General features: G+C 38.8%; 1 protein-coding gene across 2 annotated transcripts; it reads right to left on the reverse strand.

The window, feature by feature from the left end:
- Positions 1 to 1,510: 1,510 nt before the first annotated feature.
- NAE1 (NEDD8 activating enzyme E1 subunit 1) lies at positions 1,511 to 24,377 on the reverse strand. Of its 2 annotated transcripts, none has more exons than XM_072422664.1 (20): positions 24,286 to 24,377; positions 21,829 to 21,932; positions 19,136 to 19,196; positions 17,172 to 17,202; positions 16,588 to 16,659; positions 15,795 to 15,874; positions 15,362 to 15,471; positions 14,110 to 14,219; positions 13,178 to 13,240; positions 13,034 to 13,097; positions 12,060 to 12,151; positions 11,915 to 11,974; positions 11,199 to 11,332; positions 10,366 to 10,441; positions 9,258 to 9,297; positions 8,586 to 8,672; positions 8,047 to 8,139; positions 6,593 to 6,707; positions 4,377 to 4,426; positions 1,511 to 2,189 (listed from the first exon to the last, which is right to left on the reverse strand). In XM_072422664.1, the coding sequence occupies exons 1-20, from the start codon at positions 24,327 to 24,329 to the stop codon at positions 2,080 to 2,082; spliced, it is 1,596 nt and encodes a 531-aa protein (XP_072278765.1). In that variant the 5' UTR covers positions 24,330 to 24,377; the 3' UTR covers positions 1,511 to 2,079. The 2 variants fall into 2 exon arrangements, with proteins under 2 accessions (XP_072278765.1, XP_072278766.1); XM_072422665.1 differs by lacking the exon at positions 24,286 to 24,377 and adding an exon at positions 22,087 to 22,138.
- Between the last annotated feature and the right edge of the window lie 14 nt (positions 24,378 to 24,391).

Genomic DNA, 24,391 nt, shown 5'->3' on the forward strand with positions numbered 1-24,391 from the left:
TACTTGAAATGGCTCTGCAATGGAAAAGCAATGAAATGCACCCTCCCAGTGGTCCATGTCCTCTAGATTTTCTTCCTCATAGTGAGACAGGCTCTGTCAGAGTTCAGCGTTTTTAGTAGTGTTGAATGTCTGTGTCTCCTGCCACAAAATTTAGATCCGTTCTTAGGCCCCCAAGTTGCTACATGCAGTGATGCAGAGATCAGAGCAGTGCTCAACCCAGAAACTTTCTTAGGCTGTGTGTGAAGAAATTTTAGGTGGGTGGCAGCCCATGCATTGTGGCCTTACTCCTCAGTAACCATCCAAATACAGCCAGGTGGTTGCTGAAAAGTGCCGGGTCGTGCGCCCTGCTAAAAAAAAGGCTGGGGAGAACACTGCAGAGCAGTGGTCATCAACCTTTGGGACCTCACGGACCACTAAATTCATTATTTTAAAACCCGTGGATCATTAATATGATTTTTTTTTTAAGATAAATACATTTGTACAATAATGATCTTCTTAATGGTGCCTGGAGAAGACAGTGGAGGCTCTGATTCATTGCCAGGGTACTATAGGGGTTCCTTGAGCATCGTGTGCCTCTCAGCTCAGTTAAGGTGACACCAATGAACTTTTTGGCTATCTGTAAGGGTGACATTCCTTCCACTGACCACTATTGTACTGTGAGCTGTGGATATAGTAATTAACGGATGGGTTCCCTAAAATCTAAACATTATTTCAAGGGTTCCCCAATGTTTAAAAGGTTGCTCTAGTAAAAGGCTAATTGTGATAATTACAAAATAAATTATCCCTGCAGATTACCATAGTGAGATATACGATTCTCATGATCAATCATTGTGACAGTGGTGGATTGTATCGACCTGTGCAGCTACTAAAATCTTTCAGGGATAGAAATCTGATTGAGAACATTCATAGGATCCAGGTTCAGAGGAATTACGGCCCACCTAAAGCTTTATATAGAGTAGTGCTGGTCGCATTACATCCCTGGAAGTATTATGGGGAACTGTTTATGTGGTTAGTCTGGGGTAATGTATTCTGTACCGGGCCCTCTAATGCAGTTTTCACCAAGGTTAATAATAGTGGTGCATAGATGACTGTTCTATATAGTAGAGAGGGGCCTATGTGCTCAGTTTTTTTGCAATAGTTTCGGATATATACAGATAAGCTAACATGAGATATTTGAAGACACCAAAAGTAGCCATTGTTAGAGATCTTTATTGCAGTGCAATAGGAAACTTGCTCAGGGAACAACTGCATAGGAGTGTAATTTCCTTCCTTTCACTTTACCATCTTTAATAAGTACGTCATAATGTGAAATTACAAAAGTGACATTATAATTCCTTTACCTTTGTCCCTATTACATTTATCCATGCAGGTTCCTACCTAGGATGGATTCAGTTCACACAGCCACATCATGATCATGATCTAGCTGCATTTAAAGAAGAAATCTAAGTACAGGTGTCAAGTACAGAGAAAAGTTTGTTGCATTTTAGTTGGAAAAAAGCAGAAAAACAAAGCACATGAAACAGTTTATTAGGATTTGTTGTACTGACAATGACAACGTGGTTTACTCTACAATTTGAAGTTTTGAGATACAGAAACATGACAGCCAAACCTCATACAGTGTTCTCCCCAGCCCCTTTTAGCTGGGTGCACCCGGCTGTTTTTGGATAGTTACTGATAAGTTAGGGGCTTCCATCCGCTTACATCTTCTTCCCACCCAGTTTAAAAAAAATCTGGGTTGAGCACTGTCATACTTCATCTATGAGTAGATGGCAGAAGTCTGAATAACCCACTGGATTTTCAGCATGTCTGGATCCAACAGCAGATCACATCTATTGCTCCCTCCTCATCATCTACATTGCAAACTGTAAGGTAACACAAATCTAGCAGATATACTGAGGGGGTCTATATAATATAATGGTGCACATGGACACCCATGTATGTGTCCACCTGCAGCCAAAAGGAAGCCAGTGGGTGATTCAATATGTTTCATCTCAGCAGTGCTCAACATTTGTCCTATTAAAGAAAACAGAGTTGGTATCATGAGAATAACGGAAATAAAACTAATCCTGTGCGGGGGGTCTAGAGCTGGAACGTTGCTGAAGTCTGTGACATGGCATTGTAAATAAATGTGTTGTTAAATATGACGAATTGTTGTGTAATTATCTTTATTGCCTCCTGTGCAGCGGCTCCTACAAAAAAAAAAAAAAAAGGAAAGGTATTAATTGTTAGTCAATGAACTTACAGCAGGTGACATGAGAAAAATGAGTAATACCAGAGGGATTGAAGAGTTTTTTTTCCTTTTCAGAGCATAGGAAAAATATAGAGAGAGCTACTAATGTAAACACAGCAACTGTGATAAAGTTCTGTGTTCTCCCTTCGCACATATGGGTCAGTAGAAGTATACAGTATGTGGTTTGTGTGGTCTATCTGTCTGTCACACACGTCAGATGATTCTCGCCTTAGATCTGGTATGGGACGAGAACCTGGCGTGTGTACAGTGCCCATCCGATGTTGTTCATGGATCCATCCTGGTAGATCCAAAAACTACCATAATACAAATGAAGGGGAGAAAGCACAGCAGGATGCCACTGCGTTGTTCTTCCCTCTCCACACTCGTTCAGTCTTTTGTCATTGGAAAGGATTTACAACTCATGTACAATTACTAAATGTGTGTACGTAGCCTAAGGCTGAGGAGGACAAGGTGAGATGATGCTGGGTTTCCATCTGCCAATGAGGAGGGCTCTATCAGATGATCTTCAGCTTCTAATGCAAACTGTAGGATGCTGTGTGCAGTGAAATCAGAGTAAGGAATATCAGTACAGGAGGGGAACTTGTACATCTTTGCAAGACTGAAGGTATGGCTGGAGTTGAGCTTCATGCATTTTTCCCTCCTGTATATTATTACACATTATTTATATAGCGACAACATATTATGCAGCGGTGTACAAAGTCCATAGTCATGTCACTAGCTGTCCCTCAAAGGGGCTCACAATCTAATGTCCCTACCATAGTCATATGTCTCTAATACAGTCTAAGGACAATTTTTGGAGAAGCCAATTAATTTTACTGCATGTTTTTGGAATGTGGGAGGAAACCGGAGTACAAGGAGGAAACCCATGCAAACACAAGAAAAACATACAAACTTCAGGTGATAGCGTCCTGGCTGAGATTAAAACCTGGGACCTAGCCCTGCAAAGGCCAGGGTGCTAACCTCTGAGCCACCATACCAAACTGAATCCCTGTAACGCCACCCCACAATCCAATGACAACACATTGACAAGCTATTGAAATGGTGTAAATGCAGATTTGTGGGGTTGGGGGAGGAGGGAAAGTGCCCTGGGTCACTGTTAGGTGTCTTCACTTAAAAAGCCTTGGTTTTACAACTTGAAATTTTTGACAGGTTTGCCTAAAATGGGCCTGAACTCAAAGAATTTTAGAAAATGAAGATTTACTATTTTAGTTTATTGGGCCTAAACAGTGACAAGAAAAAAATGTATTTTACCTTGAATTCCTTCTAAAAAACAGTAGTACTTCCTAACATGTGACTGAATCTGATCATGCCTGCCTTGCAGCTTAAAAGCCCTGAATCTGAGGTGTGAATTCTAAGGCATTGCTGCTACTGCTACTTAGTAGATTCAGAGTGAGATTTGCTGATGACACTACTGTACTGCTCTTGCTGGAAAGCAAGCTGAACCTAAGGGCCCGCAGAGAAATCATCTCCTGGGTTTTGATTCATTCTTTGTGCCTGATTTAATAAAGCTCCCCAAGGCTGGAAAGGATACATTTTCATCAGTGAAGCTGGGTGATCCAGCAAGCCAGGAATGGCTTTCCTCAAAGTTATTTACCAGCAAAAGTTTTGGATTCATTCCAGGATTGCTGAATCACTCAGCTTCACTGATGAAAGTGTATGCTCTGCAGCCTTGGAGAGCTTTAATAAATCAGGCTCTTTCTGTGGGTTCCCCACCTCTCCCCCAGTCATCAGGGCAGCTTGGAAATGAGGAAGAACAGCCCTCTCCACACAAACAATTCCTATTTGAAAGGGACACTAAAAAGTATAACATGCTGGAGGTACAGGGAATTTACTGCAAAAAATGACAACTTGAAGTCAAAGAAATCAGATGACCTATTTAGAGATATTTCAATAGATGCAGCTCACTTTATATATGCCCAGTGCTGTGTTAAAAAATAATGTGATTGTAGAATAAATGTTTCTGCCAGTGGCAAAGTAAACTGGGGAACCGGTACATTATGGCTAGAGGAAGAAGTTCCCTTCGGGCTACAAACATACGGTGTTACTATAGCGTTTTGGGATATGTCACTATTATTAAATGCTGTTATCATGATAACATTTTTTTCACCATTAGATAATATATTACCTCCTAAGAAGGAAGCGATGGTGTGAGGTTCGGCAGCTCCGTATCGACAGCTGGAAAAAGAAAAAAAAAGGAAATTGTCTACAATTAGTGCTTTTCAGCAGACAGCATTGAGCTTCTGACCTATTTCCTGCAAGACACTTGTCCAGACCGATCTCATCACTCTCAGAGCACAAAAGAACTTGGGTGTCTATTTAGCCTTTGGGGATCAGTGCAGAGTTATAAATAGTCTGTTTACTTGTATAGTCTGCTCTTAGTTCATTCTTCTGATGAAAACATTATGACGAATGAATGAATGGCTGTGTTATTCTGATATGGTGAGCAGTCTGAGGTCAAAAGTCCGGATGTGTCAGGGCATACCATTAGATCTAAATTTTTTTTTTTTGTGGGTAATAGGTTTTGAAGAGAAAAAAATTATTAAATGTAGTTATAAGTGGTATATAGCATATATATATATATATATATATATATATATATATATATGATAGCTTGTTTGTAATTACTGAAGTTTGAATGTCTATCACAATTTACTGGAGTTTTAATCATAAATTATATCAATATAATAATAGGGAAAATAAAGCAAGTAGGGAGAAGAGATAGGAGCATAAAAAGGCAGAAGCCAAAGAGAGTGCAGCATTAATAAATTGTTACTAGGTTTGGATGTATGTAAGTGGGCCTATAGTGAGATTTAATGAAAGCTGCCATTTCTGATCTGGTTCTACAAAAACACAGCTTGCCTGCTGGTATTCTGAATCTCTGACTTTAATTCTTTCTGAATCATTGACCCAGCGTGAGTATGCAGGCAAGGTTGGTGTTCGGCTAATTATGATGCATTTATTTGCATTACTGTTTAAGGTGTCCAACTGACACTACTCAAACCAGGGATCAGCTTTACATGTACACAATCACCATTCTTTAGAATTAGTTCAGCAAAGGTAGCTCACAGTGTCAGGTCCACTTTAAAGATGGAGAAGGTATTAATTAAAAGGTAGGAAATAAATGACCAGGGATCCCACATCTTTTAAATTTTATAATGGAATCTCGTAGTTTGCCATCTACTACGCTTTTGTTGAACATCGTTCCATGGCACATTCTGGATTTAACTTAAATTAGGTAAGTGTACTAAACCACTTGTAGGATTAATATACCCTTCAATGGAAATGTTCAAATTGCAAAGGATACAAAGATTTAAAAAAGGGTATAAAGCGAAATTAAAAAGTTTTGCTTATGCTGTCTTAAAATGTATATGTGGGCAAAATAATATATTCCTGCAATACATGTACATTTACTCCATGTCCCTAAGAAAACAATTCAAATATATCAAAAGGTCTGTTAATCTGCCAGAGCTCCTAACTTCTTGAGACAACTCCCATCTGTCTGTGCTTCACTGAAAATCCAAGCAGTGTTGTCAGCCCTGCATTTGCTTTCCACTTCTGGACCGTTGAACACCTATATGTAGTTGTATGTAGTCCAGCAGGGGAAAACTGGACAGGATTGACCACACTGCTTAGGATTTCAGTACAGCAAAGGTAGCATGGTTGGCTCAAACAGGTTAGAAAATCATTTGATTCCTTGCGGATTAACAAGTATTCTTCTGTATTTGCAAATTTAAAGAATATAACATGGAAAATGTCTTTGTATTGCTGATAATACTTGTGTGTTTCCCCCCCAGATATACACTTTACTTTTGCAGAATATAATCTTTTTATCTTACCTACCATTTCTTACCTGGTGATCCTTTAAGTACAGTCCTGCCCTGGTAAAGGGTCACAACTCTACAAAAGTAGCAATAGTGCTGTCACCTTTCATTGTATGATTTTGTTTAGGAGAACAGATAGCCATGGGCACAGATAGCATTTAATATTTTCTGAATTTGTTTAGTGATAACACCCACACTGTCTCCTAATATAGGAAGGTTAAATAGACTCACTAAAGTAACACAGGTAACACATGTGAATAGGACAGCTCTGAATCTCACACATGATCAACAAGGTTGTTTTACTTAGCACTTATAACAAAAAAGGGAGAAGATAAGTTCACTGTGAGGATTTGCATGCACTATAAATGGTGTAAAAATAATTTAACATGCAAAATATTATTAAAGTTGATCACCGATATGCAAACGCAATATTTTGTAGTAGATTTGCCCCCTTGCCCCTGCATGAAGATGTTAACACAGAACAGTTTCTTGTAGAGATATGAAATGATAAAATACTTACAATTCCTGAATATATTCATCCTTCACACAAAGAGACAATCCGTATTCCTGGAGGAAACTGTTAAGACAGCTCTTTAGCTTTCCAAAATCTCCCTCAACTTGGTAGTTATAGACCCCTGCATGAGAAAGTTAGAACACTAGATTAATTTTTTGATTTGGTTAACTTAGGTACATTAAATGCATACATAACGAAACTTATATACTATGACATGGAAAGAGCAAATGCTAGACAAGACTAGGGTTTCTCAACCAAGGTTTTTCCAGAGCTTTCTAGGGGTACCTAGAGTAATTAGCAGTTTGTACCTCTCAAGTCAGATTAGGTGACACCATTTATCTGTAACATTCTTCCCACCGGTCAACCATGTAATAGGCATTCCTCCTAGTGACCATCACGCAAATGTATGGTGAGCTGTGGATAGTAATTATAGCAGGGTTTTCCTGAAGGCCTGAAAGTTATTACAAAGGATCCCTCACATTAAAAAAGGTTGAGAAACACTGCTCTAGACTCTGCTTGCAGCACTAGGTGACAAACTCACAGATGTCTTCAGGAAAGTTTCTATTAATGAGCCTCTTACAGCAGAAATTCAACATAAAATAAACATATTAAAACTGGTTTACCTGCTAAATTATTTGCAATTTATGTAAAAATCATAAAAGTTTTTGAACATAATTACAAGTACTTTAGAAGCCAAAACAGTAAAAACAGTTGTGCTGTCCCTCTTGGTTCAATGGCCCTGATTTATTAAAGCTCTCCAAGGCTGGAGAGGATACACTTTCATTTGTGAAGCTGGGTGTTCCAGCAAACCTGGAATGGATTTCTTCAAAGTCGTTTGTTATTTGTTAGCAAATGTTTTGACTCCTGGACCACATATATTCCAGGTTTGCTGCATCACCCAGCTTCGTTGATGAAAGTGCATTCTCTCTAGCCTTGGAGAGTTTAATAAATCAGGCTCAATATGTCAAGTTATTGTGAACAAGTATACAGATAAGGTTTCTAATTTTACTTTGATTTTTCTTATATATAAAGCTGTTTCCATTCAGTGGTTCAAATAATCCTAATAAGGCAAAGGGTTAGTATAACATCTAGACAAATAGAATTTTCAGAAGGTTAGCAGTGGAGTCCCCTTAATTCTTTTAGAGAGGTTTACCTAGAGTTTACTTGGCTTGGTGCCCTAATATAGAAAGCACAGGGGCTGAGAAAAATACAGTGGTGATCTGAAATGGTAACAGTTTCAAAGCCAGGGCATCATAATTACTTTCTGGGGTCCCGCCATTAGAATAGGTTAACAAACTCCTCCACAAAATAAAAATGGACATATGATGACAGCTGCAAGATCTGTCTGAAAAAGAGACGTTTAAACTGTATACATTTTACGTTTGTATAGAAAACTTTACACTACTATACATTATCTATGTGGTAAGAATGTGGTTATAAAAAAAAAAAAAAAAACATACCTGGGTATCTGCCATGCTGCTTGTGAAACCTGTCCACCGCTCTCAGCATTAAATAGAAGACAATTTCATTGTCTGGATTCTCCATATATGATACTGGAAGACAAGTATAGTCAAAGTCAGAGCTATAGTTGGTTGTTCTTAGTACAGAAAATCACACAGAATTATTTCACTGTGTAACTGTAAACGAGTGAGCCAAAAGAAGCCAGACATGCTGAAGAAAAATATGTTTTTTGTCCATAAAAGGCAAAAGGAACTGGTGTGCCTAAATGCACGCCGCCCCAGCAAAACATACCCATGTTTTCTTTTTATCCCTTCAGGATAAAATTTCATGTACCAGAAACACAGTAGTGAACTGTTTGGTGTTAGATTGGTGCTGTCACATGGGGCAAAAAGACAGTCAGACCTGTGAGAAGGGGCATTAAAGTTTTTTCAGAATAGGACTTTCCAAATTTGTGATTTACAGGGAATGATCACCTAAAGAAAAAAAAAAAAAAAAAGAAAGGTGTATTTGGCTGCAAATCTAAAAGAAAAACACTTACCAATATCTTCTGTTTTAGCAGTGTCCAAACCATATTCTTCAGAGAGAGATCTTCCCCGCACAACTCGAAGGAAAGCACAGTTTCTACCTAAACAAAAAAGAAATACATTGCTAATCAAAGTCGAAAGAAAACTGCACTTAAAGCCTGCTTGTAGTCACCCCACTTGAGTTATAGTAATATTTCTGAGGCCCATTTATGCTCGGATGTTATTTGTATCTGAAATCTCATGCACTTTTGACAGCTTACATCTGTCATGATTTTTAAACCTAGAATATGCTCACTAAATGAAGCCTAACTTTTGTCTTTAAATTAAAACTCCAGTGTATATGACTGTTCATTTCTACAGTTTTGTATTGTGAAAGAGCTGCTAATATGCAAACTCCTATGTCAGGCAATCAAGCCTAGAACAATGTGCTGTCTACCCTGCCTTCCCCCCCTCAACCTGTATATAATGCTTTATTAGGTCTAAAACATATGTCTTCTTTAAGAGCCCCCATACTACACTGATTAGCTAAATCCCCCAATAACAGATGACAAAGACGGCTTATTTCCCCTAAAATTAAAGTTACCAAAGTGGTTCCTGGTCACATGATATGAATCTACACTACTATCTTTGTGTCATTGTTTGCATATACTAGTCATATTTTACAAACTGAGATTATAAAAACTTACAGAACAAACGGATATCCTTTTCTGATATGCTTTCTGGAGGCTGCAATGACAAAAACAAGTGGTCATAAGACAGGCTTTTAAATGTGGTTAAAACCATCCCATACACACAGTAGATTGTTTAAGGTTGCAAACACCAGATCTCCTAAATGTGTATGAGCTCCCCTACAATGCAAGCAGATAGGAATGGCAGATGTAAGGCAATCACACAGTGGGGCATAGGAATAACTGTGCCTAGTACCTCTCCTCCTGTGTCTGTATTCGTCTGTCATTTGCAACCCCTATTTAATGTACAGCACTGTGTAATATGTTGGTGCTATATAAATCCTTATAAATTATTTTTATTAATATTATTATTAATAATAATAATAATAATAATAATAATTGATAATATTAGTTTAAATGAGGTGATGATTTTTTGGTTATTTTCTGTGTTTTACATAAAATCATATACAAACAGAGAAAAAAACAATTTCTCAGAACTAGATGATAAGAACTAGGTTATGACTGTGCGGATTCAAGTTTGGCAAAGTGTAAAATCACAGTACACAATACTGCTAACAATACTGCACAGCCAATGCAGTCATAGTAAAAAGCAAGGCTTGGTAAGACAGAAAGCTGTAAGCTTATATAATACATAAGAATACGCATCACTGACTGCCAGCAGTATGATGTGCAGGCAGCTGAAATGCATCTAAAACAGAATATGCAGTGCTCTACAGAGCTCAAATTCTTCAATCTGATGTTACTACCATAGTCATAGTCTATTGCTATTTTTTGGACTGGGGGATTATTATACAAATGTGCTGGAGGTAAAACGCATCCAAGAATGGGGTGAACATACAATCTCCATGCAGATAGTATCCTGTCCTGAAAATGGGACCGTAGTGTTGCAAAGCCTTGGTGTTAATCACTGTATCAACCAAATTCTATGGTGAAATCCGGCTGTATACCTCATGACTACAGATTTGATAAATGGTCACTATAAAAAAAAATATATACATGCCTTGTATAGAGAGATTAGACGGTTAAGTAGTACAGATTTATACATGCCTAATATAAGGACTAAAAAAAACAAAACAAATGAACACAGTTAGTGAAAAGCACTTACCCTGCCAACTGATTGTAAGAGTTTGGAGACATAGTGTTCTACAGTTGCTGCATCTTTTTTGGCTTTTTCCCGGTACCTAAACAGTCAGTTGTAAAGACAATCTTGTGACTACTATGATAATAGCCAATTCAAAAGCATTGAAAATTCTAACAAAAGGCTTTTTTTATCTCCCTTTTGGTCTGACAAATACATGATTGAAAATATTTTCTTATATTTGTTCAATAGGTGCAAAAAGTATCTCTTGATCCTGACAGAATTACAGAGCTGTTCAACAGACTCTGCTGTGTTATCAAGACGTATATCTGCACTACAGGTGAGGCAGGTGAAGAGAGAGCGATTGAAGTTCTATGTTGCTTTTTTTTATAAATACAATACAGTGGGTAGGAGTTGTCATCCTGGTACAGGAAATGTTTTTCCGGCAGGATTACCAGATGAAAACACTGGGAAAAAAATAGGCTAAACAGATTGATGCAGCTACCACATCTAGGGACTTGTTTTCCAGCATGACATCGAAGTAAGCCCTGTGTCCACTGTGGGAAATTGGGGTGGGGGGAGCATATGGCGTACATTTCATGATTTACAAATTGTTTTATCATTGATAACAGTCTCAGCATCTCTCATTTATCTTTGACATACTGCTGTCTTTCTGTGTGGAGTATTCACACAGAATGTTTTACAAACACATTCAACTTCATGACTCCCCTTGTTCAGACTTTGCAGTTGGAAAATAAACAACTGGCTAACCTACACAGAAGCACATCCCACCAACACTGTACTACTGTCCAACAATTATTTTTTAGAACAAATAGTTGAAAAAAACTCTGGGGACTTACACATTCTGAATCTTTATAAACTTGTCGGAGTCAGCAATCATGTCTGGAATTGTACCTCGCAGCGGTAAGCTCCCGTTGCCTTCAGCTGCTGTGAATTCCTTAATGGCTCGGGCCAAAACCCAAAAGTTTGGAGTCTAGCAAAAAAAGTTTGCATCTGTCAGGGTCTAAAGTGATTGGTAGTATTTTATCATAGCATTGCTACAATTAACATGAAGGGTTTAATTGAGTTCAGAAAAATAAAACTTCACTTGAACCTATCAGGGTATTTAAATATGAGCCAGCATCAAAATGACTCCTCAAATCATCCACTTTTAATGGGCTTGCTGAGCTCACAAAACCGAGGTATCTTTGAGCTCCCTCTGACACTAACAGAAACCAGTATTACCACTTTGTTAGCATAAAACTGAGAACTAACATGATCCTAAAATGCCCTGCAAATCAGAAACAAATCATTCCTAAAATAGGGAATATCATGTCACTAGGGATTGCTAACATTGTAAATAATAAAGTATGATATTGGCAAACAATTGATAAAATAAAATCAGTATGGGCAGAGGGTGGGATTCTTAGCACTAGCAAGTGCCTCCCATTGTTGGGGGCAGTAAGTTCATCCCATTGGTGGGGGCAGTAGGTGTGTGTGTGAAATCCGAACACAAAAATAACTACTGCATCCTTAGTTCATAAACTGATCTGAAAAAAATTTTTAAGTAGATTACCTGTAGTGTAATGTTTGTACAGCGCTCATCATTAAAGATCTCTTCAATATGGCTTGGACACTACAGAGTAAGCAGAGGCAGTAAATAACAATAGGTTATCATAACTTAGTCAACAAAAATGGTCCCAATATAAAAAATGAATCACCTTTGTGATATTTAATGCTGTGTTAACATTCTTCACTGCTTCCTCAAAGTTTTCTTCATCTTCTGGTACTCCATTCTCATTCTTTAGAACACCTATAAGCAAATATAAACAGATAAGGTTGCTTAACTCAATCTCGAAAACTACAGAAGTGAAGTGAGGTGCCCCTCAAATGACAGACAAATACTTATATGCTCACAAAAACCAACCAAGAGGTTGTGATATTGCATTTGCATGTGTATTATTACTAATATTAATAATAAACTGTATTTATGAATCTCCAACATGCAGCTTTGCCAACACTGTACGTTACATAAGAGTTGCAAATGACAAACAGACACAAGCAACGACACATCTGTCAAGGTCTAAAAAAGAAGAAGAGGCACCCCTGTACACAAAAAGCTTGCAATCTAAAAGGTTGGGGTGTATGCGATCATTGTATGAATAATGATATAGCCACCTTGGCATCACAGATTCCTGAGCATGCATATGAACTGGGCTACCAATAAAATGAATAGAAATGAAGAGAATTTTCGCAGATCCTGCAGTCTGCAGTTACTTTGGGTTAAATCAATGCATGGGTACATTGAAGTGAAAAGGCAAAAGTCCTTGAGAAACACCACAACACAAGCTTAAATAAACTGTTTTGGGTTTTTTTGCAGCACACCACAGTGCACAGTTCGTACACATCTAGAATGTATATGCATTGTATAGACGTCTGGGAATGGCATTTAGAGTGAAGGCACTGCAAAGCACCACACTCAGCTTTGTTCATTGCCTCGCAGTTACCACAACATATAAATCTACATATAGCTTTTAGAACAGAGCGGCAGTATTTTTTTCGGCAAACAACACAAATGAGCTTAACAAATCTTTGTGCAAAAAGTTCTGCAAAGTCATGGCAGATTGCAAAAACAAACCTCATATTCTCTCCCAGATACTTCCTTATACAAAGCCAAGGAATAAAAAGAATTTACCTTGCCTGATCATATCCCGGAAAGCTTCTTTATCTTTATACGTTTTGGGGATCTGTCCTGCGTTCTACAAGTAAAAATATGCAGTCAGATATTATTCCAAATGGTTTAAGAAAAGACTAAGTCACCCAATAGACACATACATACCTCTTTGCGCCATTTCTCCAAATACTTGGCGATGATTACAATCCATGGAGTGTGAGAGTGATCCTAAACATAAAGACAAATCATTGCACATATTTAATGGGAGCTTGAGTTTCTAACGTTCTACTAAAGAAATGAAAACTTCTGTTAAAATGTTCAATTTGCGTTTAGAGATTTCCCCTACAGGTAATTTTTTTCTGCAACATGCCCCCTATTTGATGGGCAGCACAACAAGCCCCATTCTCCTGCTCTCAGACTTTCTAAAGCCCTCCTGGCCCATTAATGGACTGTAAAACAGAAGCAGCATAGTGATGAGAACATCCCTCTGCCACTTTTCTTACCTATCAGCATAAACCTCATCAGCAAAAGAACTAATTATTGGCTCTTTCTGCTGTTTTTTCCATTCACACCGAAGCACTGCTGAACAAGAACTGAAAAGAATTATACGAAGCCAAATTTGTATACTGACTCCGATTGCATTTACAAAAAATATATATATATTTAATAAAGCATTATTGATTACAAAGCTTTATCTATTTGAATCAATTATATATGCCTAGAGTTCAGCTTTAATTAAATAGCCCAGATCCATAACAGAAAAAGCTCCCTGTGGGTAAAACTCCCTATTGATACCTACGAATTATTATTACACTCTTATTTCAGCATACTACTATAAATGTATTAACACAAAAACTGAATCCTAATATTGATTACATGATATGTCACCAAATGTAACCACAGCTTAATGGGTGACAAGCAAAAACAGCAGACAGCCCATCGAACAGCGTATGAAAGAACCAGGTCAGGTGTTAAAGAATATTGCAAAAGCAAATTTCTGACATTTTTAAGTTCCCATACACTGTACAGCCATCCATCTGCATACATTTATTTCCACATACACATTATACCAATGGAGAACACATGTTGCGGCATACCTTTCTGTCCATGTGATCCAGGTCATACTGCTGCAGATGTTCCCGAAGCTCAGAGAAAAGCTGGTCCAACCTCAGATCCTCGAGGGCGTTATCAGGATGAGATTCTATTACTGGAATGTCACAACAATATTTAGTTAACAGAATTTCAGTTGAGTAGAAGACAAATCAGAAACTCCTTTATCTACACTACATGGCCCATAAGTTTGTGGGCATCGGACAATCACAACGACTTATACAGGGAAAAGTATGCAGACATTATGCATGCTACAAATGACCAACATCAGTGAAGGGTACCTTGTATGCTTTATATTAGAAAATAGACATTTTAGACAATTGTTCTATCAACTTTTCAGCAACAACATGAGTGTGCCTTATTCACACAGTTTGCTGTGAGATTAACTGAATTTCTAATTGAAAGCTGGGACTTAATCTTATCTAACATCAGCACCTGATCTTACAAATGGTTGTTTTTCTGAATAAACAAAGTCTTAATAAAGTCCTACTGACACACAAACTCCTGAGGAAAGACTAGCCAGAAGAGTGAAAGCTGTGAATAGCCACAGAGGGAGGGGCACATGCATATGGTTTTAGAATAGGATGTCCATCAAGCCTATATTGGTATAATGGTCAGGTGACCACAAACTATTGCTATACAGTGGGTCTGATTTATTAAAGCTCTCCAAGGCTGGAAAGAATACATTTTCATCAATGCAGCTGGGTGATGCAGCAAACCTGGAATCAATTTCCTAAAAGTAATTTGCGATTTGTAAACAAATGTTTTTAATCTTAGATCAGATCCATTTCAGGTTTGCTGGATCACCCAGGTTCACTGATGAAAGTGTATCCTCTCCAGCCTTGGAGAGCTTTATTAAATCAAGACCAGATTATTTAAAGTGATTCAGCAATCAAAAGCTGCAAGAAGGCAGGACTTTTATTGCAGATAACACTGTTCTGCGTGGCAGATGTTCTGTGTGGCAGAGCTGTGTAAACCCTGGGATTTGAGGAAAAGTAACAGTGGAAGGTAAGATGGAAGGTAATTCAGTTCTCTTTTGTATATTTCATGTATTATTTTAGCCGCTTGTTCAGAGTTTAGCTTTACTTTTGTTTAGGCTATTTAAAGTAAACCAAAGAAATAGGAGAATCTGCCATTACTGTATTATACTATTCATCTGCCAATATTAAACTCTTTTCATCTGTAACTTTCACTTCAATAAAAAAAATCACCAATTCTTAAAAAAAAAAAAACAATTACCGGTATGTTCTTTAACAATTATTCTCATATAGCCCACAAAACCATACGCTCGGCAAATCAAAAGTGGGATATTGGCATTCCACAGCGTCTCCGCCAAACTTAGCAAAGTTCTGAAAAAAAGAAGCAACAGAGTGATGTGAATGGGACTACAAATTATAGATATATATTTATAGTACATATACACAGGAGGATTTTTAACAGTCATGAGAAGTTACCAAAAGTAGGATTAAAAGATAATTTCTGGTTAAATGCTATAGACTGCAACAGGGTATTTAAAAGAGACACTGACACCTAGCCCATTCAGTGCCAAGTGACAGGGGTGGCAGCAGGACACTGGCAAGGTGGGTATCAGTGGGTTGGGGATGATGAGGGGGTGTATGAATGGGCAAAGTGACAGTTCCTCTTTAAGTAACTGTTCATGTTATAAACTTACCTCTCTGGCAGTTGAGTAGAAATCACTAAAGTAAATTTGTTGAAAAAAGCTGGGTCACTTTCTAGAAGTTGGTCTGGATTCTATATAAAAAAAATAAAAGGCATTACATCCAGAATAAATATGTCTTTAAAAATACAATTTACTACAATCTGTGATAAGGTTACTGCTAGAATTACAAGTCTGTGGTAAAAACACTGCTAGTAATTTGGAACTTGCACAAATGTACAGGCAACGAACATACGTACAGGCAACTCCCCAGAGTATAAACACCTTTCCACCCAACACACCCTACTATGGAAATTTAGCTTCTACCAGGGAATCATCTCATTTCATCACAATAATTGGCATCTTCACTAACCAATGGAAATTCATAGAAGAATGTGTGTTGATGTACCTCTTTTCTAGCTAAGATCAGACTTTGTAGAATAGAACACTTTGAATTTTAAGACTCCTAGGAATGTCAGAGATATAAGTAGAAGTCTACAGTGTTCAAGCCATGTGGGAAAAAATTGTAGGTGGGTGGCAACTTAGGTTGGTGACCCAACTTATCAATTATCCCCCAGCCGGATGGTTACCGAAAAATGCTAGGTGGTGTGCCCAGTTAAAAGAGGCTGGGAAGAACACGGAGTCTATGTTTGTCAAGTACTAGAGTATTAGAAATTTGTTTCACAAAAGGTACACTTTATTTCTGTGTGTCATATTATTATTATTAATAATAATAAACAGGATTTATATAGCGCCAACATATTACGCAGAGCTGTACATTAAATAGGGACATAGATAAGTTACAAACCTGGGCCACAAAATTCCCTGTGACATCTTCATTTAACTCCTGCAACAGCTCCATGGCAGCCTGAGCCCGATTCTGACATTAGAATAATAAATAAAATAATTTTTAGATTTAATGAGTATAAGGAAATTCTCAGACTAAAAGACAAGCAAAGAAAGAAATGCAGGACATGAAAATAAAATGTAGGAATGTAGGAAAAATATATCACAATCATAGTCACACATTCCCAGAGTATTGCATATTACAAACTTCTGGGCTTCTGTTCCAACAACTTCCTAGTAATGATGAGTGCTGAATTGTCCAATCAGCACCTCCGGAATGTTTCTACTAACCCATTACCATGAAAAGGGATCTTACTCCCCAGTAGAAACATACGAAAGGTGGTAGGACCAAAAATCAACACTACCAGAAAGTTTAAAACTTGCCATTTACAATAGCCTAGGAATATGGGCACCCAGGACACAAAATATTGCTAGTAGAGTTGGTGGTGCTGAAAACGGTCAGACAGTAATCGGCACCTTGCAACAAAAGGACTTTAAAATCTCACGGGAATCACCACTACTAAAAAAAATAAAGAAATTACTTACCATCCCAATATTACGTCTGGTGAGGAAAAAACTGAAAAAGAAACCAATTTAAATTCACTTTCAATTTTCAACATTCTATTAAAGATTCAGCCCAACAAAAACAGAAATCATCATGATGTCTGGTCATTACATCTCTGCACTCGAGTTCCCAGCTTCACTCACTGGGCTCTGTAAGCTTTAATTTTTTTTTTACTATATGATGGAACAAAAGTGAGTGAAATGTCATGGTCAAAGGGACATTTGGTGGGTATATACCCTAAGTGCTGTATCTGTAGAGAAGCAGCATCGTCACCAAAGGAAAGGACTACAAAACAATCATCTTTTTCTTTTCTCGATAACATAAAGGGAGGGGCTATTTACTAGTACAATATTGATTGTATTTAACATTGATAAATGTACATGGTTTATATAGGCTTCTGAGCTGCCATCCTTATCCTTTAATGGCAGCTCCCATATTTGTATCCTGACAGGTACACATAAAGCTTGCTTTCAAGGAGAGGCTTAAATACACAATAAAATAAGAAAAAAAAAACCACATTGAACTTTTGTGCACTCTAACCATGAAGCACAGTTAATTTTAACCATTCTGTAGACTGTACCCTAGTTCAAGCCCAACTAATTACTGTAAAAAATTGGAATTTGCCTTGTTGGAGTCAGTTGGGTTTTAAGTAATACAACCTGGTTAAGTGCCTGCTCTGCCTAACATTGAGATACAATAGCACACTGAAGAGGTCATTACTCTGCTGTTCTAATGTCAGATGGAGAACAATGTCTACAGCCTAAATGTGGGGGCTCTCCCCTGACATATTTCTAACTGTTAACAGCACTGTTATTCGTTCCTCCCCACAGGCATGTTGTCTTGGCTTCATCTTCCATTCTGACCGCTTATTTACCCCTCAAATTTAAAACATTTCCAGGTCAGTTTCACCTTCGCAACATCTCCAAAATCCAACCACCAACCTCCTTGTACACTCTCTCATCATCTCTTGTCCGGACTATTGTAACCTCCTCCTCTCTGGTATTCCACTAACCCGACTCTCTCCTCTACAATCTATTATGAACGCTGCAGCCAGACTCATCCATCATTCCCACCACTCCTCTTCTGCTGCATCTCTTTGTAGTTCTCTTCATTGGCTTCCATTTTACCCTAGAATCAATTCAAGCTCCTGTTCTTTGCCCTCAAATCCCTCCACAGTTCTTGTCCCACTTATCTTTCTGACCTGATAGAAAAATACTCCCCCAGCCACTCTCTTTGCTCCTCCACCAACCTATTCATAACCTCATCACACGGACAGCTCCAAGACTTTTCCAGAGCTGCCCCAACTCTCTGGAATGGTCTTCCTCATCCTATTCAGCTTGCTTCTACTTTCTGCTCATTTACGAGTACTCAAACCCCATCTTTTCATATTTGCCTACCCATCTTCTTCTGTCTCCTAAACCTTCACTACTTCACACCGATACATATCTCCCCTCCTATTGTGTGTTACTTCCTAGATTGTAAGCTCTTTGGGACAGCGTCCTTTCCTCCTCCTGTCTCACTGTCTATATCTGTCTGTCATTTGTAAGCCCTATTTAATGTACAGCGCTGCGTAATATGTTGGCACTATATACATCCTGTTTATTAATATTAATAATAATATTCATTTTATATATTGTGCTGTCAGATTTACAGTTACTCAAAAGTTCACTGGAGCTCTGACCATACCAACAAATTTAATCAGAAGCTTTCAGTGATATTTTTAGCAGACAAAAAGAGGACAAATAAAATCTGTTCATTAGGAATTGCACACAATTTAACTGGAATAAATAGAAGTCTTTTGCTTGGAGTTCTTTACAGAATTAGATTTCACACCAATGCTTTCATTACATAACCCGTGTTTTATTCTTCTGTACAATAAAAGTTTTGTCCTCGCATCAATTGACTTCATAATATTCAATAATACCTCCTATAAACAAGCACTTACTTGTTACCTACATCTTCTCCGCTCACCACATTATTGTCCACAATGGTGAATGAACCGATGCCTGGAAACAGAAGAAATCTAGTTATTCAGTAATGTTTTAATACACTTAGATGTAATATTATTTAATTGATTGGCCTGAAAAATTCTCACATTTCTTCACTTGCAGTGTCATTATGTTAAAGCAATAAAGAACAACAGCTTCATACACACATAATATGGTAATGACAGTCATCTGCAGCCTCTCGAATATGCATGACCTATTAAACCATAGATGCGTCACTTGTATAATCACAGCCATATAAATGCTGCTCATTGTCATGTATCTGGATGTCAAAACAAGAGTCAAAGAAAGGGATAATATCATTATATGGGAATTTACAACATCACAGTCTTATTTATTATTTACCCTTGTTGATAATTAGAAATGATGTTGCTGCCACATAACTCCAAATTATAGAACACCATCTGATTAGAGTTTGTTCTCCAGTGTTTGTGTAGATTTCTTACAGGCACTCCAGTATCAACCCACATCCCGAAAACATATCGCTAGGTTATTGATAAGGTAATGCCCCCCACCCTTTGGTCAAGCTGGCTTTGATTGTTAGATTGTGATCCCCTCAAAGGGACAGTTACTTTGGGTTCTGTAAAGTGCTGAATATTTTGTTGGCACAATTTACAAAATATATATACAATATTTATGGATCAATCGAATCAACACACTGAAGGTCAATTGAGATCCCAAAATAGCAGCACGCCGAGACTCGGGGGTCCTAAAATAGCAGCATGCCGAGACTCAGGGGTCCTAAAATAGCAGCACGCCGAGACTCGGGGTACGAAAATAGCAGCACGCCGAGACTCAGGGTCCGAAAGTAGCAGCACGCCGGGGCTTGGGGTCCTAAATCATTAAAACACTTTTTGGAGGTTTGGGTCCAAGAACAGAATCACACTAACACATTAAGGGTCCCAAATCTGTAGTATGCTGACATTCATTATTCTAAATTAGAAGGATGCTGGCAGGGTGCCATGATAGTAGAACACTGACACTCAGTTCAGAACAGCTGACATTTATAGTACTAGATTAGGGACTAGATGAGGGACTAGGCACCTCAAAAACAGAACACTCAAACTGAGGGTGCCACAATAGTAGCACCCTGACACTCCAAGAGCAGAACTGAAGTACATTAAGACATTAAGGGTCCTACAGATTTCTCCCCATAATTTTTTAAGCTGGGTGGGAAGAAGCTCTAGGCAGGTGTGGCCCCTGTATTGTGACCCAAAACAGCCAGGAGGTTACTGATAAGTGCTCGGTGGTGCTCTAACTAAAAGGGGCTGGAGAAAGCACTAGAATAGCTCCAGATTGATAGGACACTGGCACTCAGGGTCATAGAACAGAAGAAAACTGACATTCAGAGTATCAGTATTATTATTAACTTGTATTTATATAGCACCAACATATTACACAGCACTTTACAAGTCCATATTACACTTTACAGTCCATAGTCATGTTTATAACTGTCCCTTACAGGCACTTATGACAGTTTTATGTCATAAACACAGTCCAAAGCAATTTTTAAAAGGAAGCCAATTGACCTAATTGCATGTTTTGGGGATGTGGGAGAAAACTCAGGCAAACAAAGGGCAGAACATACAAACTCCATGCAGACATTGCCCTGGCCAAGATTTGAACCTGGGACCTAGCACTGCAAAGGCCAGAGTGCTAACAACCAAGCCAAATCTGATGCCTAGTATAGTGGCATCCTGGCAAAGTACCAGAGCAGTAATACAGTGACACAGGTTGCTACAGTGGTAAAACACAGTCTAGAGTTAGAAGTGAAGCACATTAACACGTTAAGGATCCTAGAATAGTAGACTGCTGACAGAAACATAGCTTAAATTGAAATATTGCAACCAGGCAGGTCCTGTATTGCAGAAGGGACATGCACTAATGCATCTGATGATGCATTAATGCAGAAGGGACATGCACTGAGATCGGGTGACGTAGATAGGAAAAAACTTGCTGATCTCACTGCCCATGCGAGGGGTGTTGCAAAGGGTGTTGCTTTAAAAAAAAACAAAAAAAAAAAAACAAACAGAATTTCTGCAATAAAGTAAAAGTATCTGCCTGATTGCAATATTTTAAAGAGGAAGTAAACTCAAAAACAAAAAAAATCACTTACCTTCGATCCCGCAGAGCAGTCGATACGTCCGGAGGGTTCTTCCATCAGGTCCCGCGTTGTCCCGGCATCTATCTTCGGGCTGGTGCGCTAGGAGCCGCCATCTTTTCTCTGTCCCTCCAACCAGGCAGGTACTGTATTGCAGAAGGGACATGCACTGATGCATCTTAAGATGCACTGATGCAGAAGGGACATGCACTCAGATCGGGTGACGTAAATAGGAAAAAACTTGCCGATCTCACTGCCCATACGTGGGGTGTTGCACTTAAAAAAAAAAAAACACAAACAAAATTTTTACCTAACATAAAAGGGTTGTCTACCCTTTTATGTAAAGTGAGAATTCTGAGTTTAGGTTCGCTTTAAATACACTTACCTGTCCGCATTGCTGCCATCTTTTCCAGGTTTCCTGATCTTCCTGTATTAATAGGCTGGGCTGGGCACTGACATAGGTTGCAGTATCCTGTGTATTATCTTAAACCCCCCCAGCATTACTTCTGGCAAAATACAATAACTACTCACCAGGTAATACTAAATTCTTAAGGATCTCAGTGCCAGCTGCTGTTGCATTAATAAGACAAACGTGGGCCGACTCCAGAGCTTCCTGTCCATGGTCGCCCCATAACCTAAAAGAAAGAAGGGAGAAATTATTATCGTTATCACATAAACATGGACACTGATTATCTGATAAATATTAAAAAATTGCTGGTACAAATACTGAATCCAAACACTGAAAATGAATACAGCTCACGCTGTTATTTAGAAAGTGAATACTGTCACCTGATTGGTTGCTGTGCTTTCTATATATCATTCCTTTTTACTATACGCAAAAACAAAGCACAACAAGGATATCAGCGTCATTATGTTCCACACATAGGGATGATATTGTTTAAAATAAAGGTATTTCTAAAGAATCTCTGTTGTCAAAATAATGTAAAATAAAGGGTATATACACACACTGGGGGAGGAGGGCTTCTGTGGCTTTTAGTCTTGTTCTTATTATTGCATTGTGGGAACACATGATGTATTGGCACAATGTATGACACTGCATGTGACATGGATTGGTGTTATTAATAGCATTAATAATAGCACCGCAAACACAGAACATTGGCAGCACAACACATTAAACTGAATTTCTGAACGTTGTGCTTTAATAAGTGCAGCATGAACTATATTTCTATGTATTGTGCTGTGCTGGGTTATCTATTTCAATAAATGCACATGCAATGTGATAATACATAAAGCATGTCAGTGGTCTCCCCGGCTGGTTCTGGGTGGTCACTAAAACCCACCTACAGCTTCTTCCCACCCAGTCTAAAGACATTTCTGGAAAGAACACTGTGTGTGCGTTTAAAGTGGACTTATCACTGGAATATTTACTTTACATAAAAAGGTAGGCAATCCTTTTTTTTTTTTTTTTTTTTGGGGGGGGGGGCAGAATCCTTATAAAAAAATATTAAATAAATAAAAGTAAAGCCCCTCCTCTTCTGTCTTTATCATTATGGCAGAATGGGACTGCGGAGCTTCCTCATGCTTTTGGTTGCTCCTTATTGGGCATGTGCAGAAGTAGCTTTTTCTTCAATGGGGAAAAAAATATGCCGATCACACACATGGGCAGTGAGATCAGCACTCTCACCCCCCCAATTTAAAGCAGACCACGTCTCCCAATCTCACGCCTATGCAGCGTGGGATTGAGTGACGTAGGCAGAAGAAGAGGAAAGAAGATGGCGGCACTGGGACAGAGGAGGATTCTAGGACGGCATGCGACTGGTCCAGAAAACCTGCGGAGGGATCGACGGATCTGCAAAAGTAAAGGCGAGTGAGTTTTTATTTAGTTTACTTTCACTTTAAACACTTTTACTCGCTAGTATTATGGTGACGTCTGCTGGTCTTACTGCCTGATATGGAGCGTCTCTCCAAGAATTAAACTCTGTACTGAAGATAGGTTTTTACAGCTTAAAACGATTGTTTGTGAAAATCAAAATGGTGTCAATAATCTGCCAGGGCACATGGCTAAAGGAGTGACCATTAAGGAGGATATATTGGGGCGCCTTCTGCTCACCTCTATAGAACAGATAGGAAGACCCCTACTCTCTGATCAGTCTGTGTGCACAGCGCTCATTCAGTTCAGGCACCGAAATGATTACTAATTCATTGTGAGTGACCAGTACAGGGGCTAACTCTGAACTATAGATCATTATTATTATTATTAAAGCGGACCTAAGCTCAACATTTTCACCTTACATAGAAAGGTGGACAACTCTTTTTTTTAATGCAACACCCATTTTTCAAAAAAAAAAAAAATTGGTGCAGCACCTCGCCTTTCAGCCTTGGCAGCAAATAGGAGCGCAGAGCTTCCTGGGATACCTATGTCACGGGAGGCTCCTTCTACACATGCCGGGTCTCAGCATGTGCAGAAGGGGCATTTTTACCACTAAGATAAAGAGATGCCGATTTCACGCATGAGCAGTGCAAGATTGGGTGACGAAGCAAGAAAACTGAAGATGGCGGCACCGGGGCCAAGAGGAATTCTAGGACGACGCAGAACCGGATGGTGGGAAGGTCCAGAGCCATCGAGGGATCTGCAGGAATTATGGTAAATGTGATTTTTTTATTTTCAGTTTAGCTCCGCTTTAAACAGTTTTTATATAGCGCCAACATATTACGGAGCGTTGTACATTAAATGGGGGTTGCAAATGATACACCCAAATGCTTTGATTGCTGGACATACATGATTATAGCGGAGCGTACACCCCCAGGCTTGGACCACAGAATCAATGCACCCCCCAGAGTGCTAAGGGTTGTCCCCTGACCACACAAATACAATCCCATCCACAGCCAGGATAGATTGGTCAGGGGCCACCACATCCCTATAGAAACCTCCTTAAACAACACACAGACCACTGTAAAACCCTGCACACTAACACATAACAATATGACAAACACAAACTCAGCCTCCCCTGCAGCATTATACTCTACCTGAGCTGCCTGTCATATTTCTGTTCCTTCACCACCTTCGCCATGATCGTAACCCGGAAGTGAACCCACTGCAGCAGTGTTCTATTTTCACCAGCAGATGGCGCGC

The sequence above is a fragment of the Pyxicephalus adspersus genome, chromosome 9 (genome assembly GCF_032062135.1).
Source record: "Pyxicephalus adspersus chromosome 9, UCB_Pads_2.0, whole genome shotgun sequence".
Lineage (NCBI taxonomy): Eukaryota > Metazoa > Chordata > Amphibia > Anura > Pyxicephalidae > Pyxicephalus > Pyxicephalus adspersus.

Coding starts and splice junctions, on each gene's coding strand:
- NAE1 (XM_072422664.1), bottom strand. CDS start 24,329: ATGGCGAAGGTGGTGAAGGAACAGAAATATGACAGGCAGCTCAG. Junction 8,140..8,585: donor TGCTAAAACAGAAGATATTG/GTAAGTGTTTTT, acceptor CTTGTCTTCCAG/TATCATATATGGAGAATCCA. Junction 4,427..6,592: donor GATGAATATATTCAGGAATT/GTAAGTATTTTA, acceptor TTCTTTTTCCAG/CTGTCGATACGGAGCTGCCG.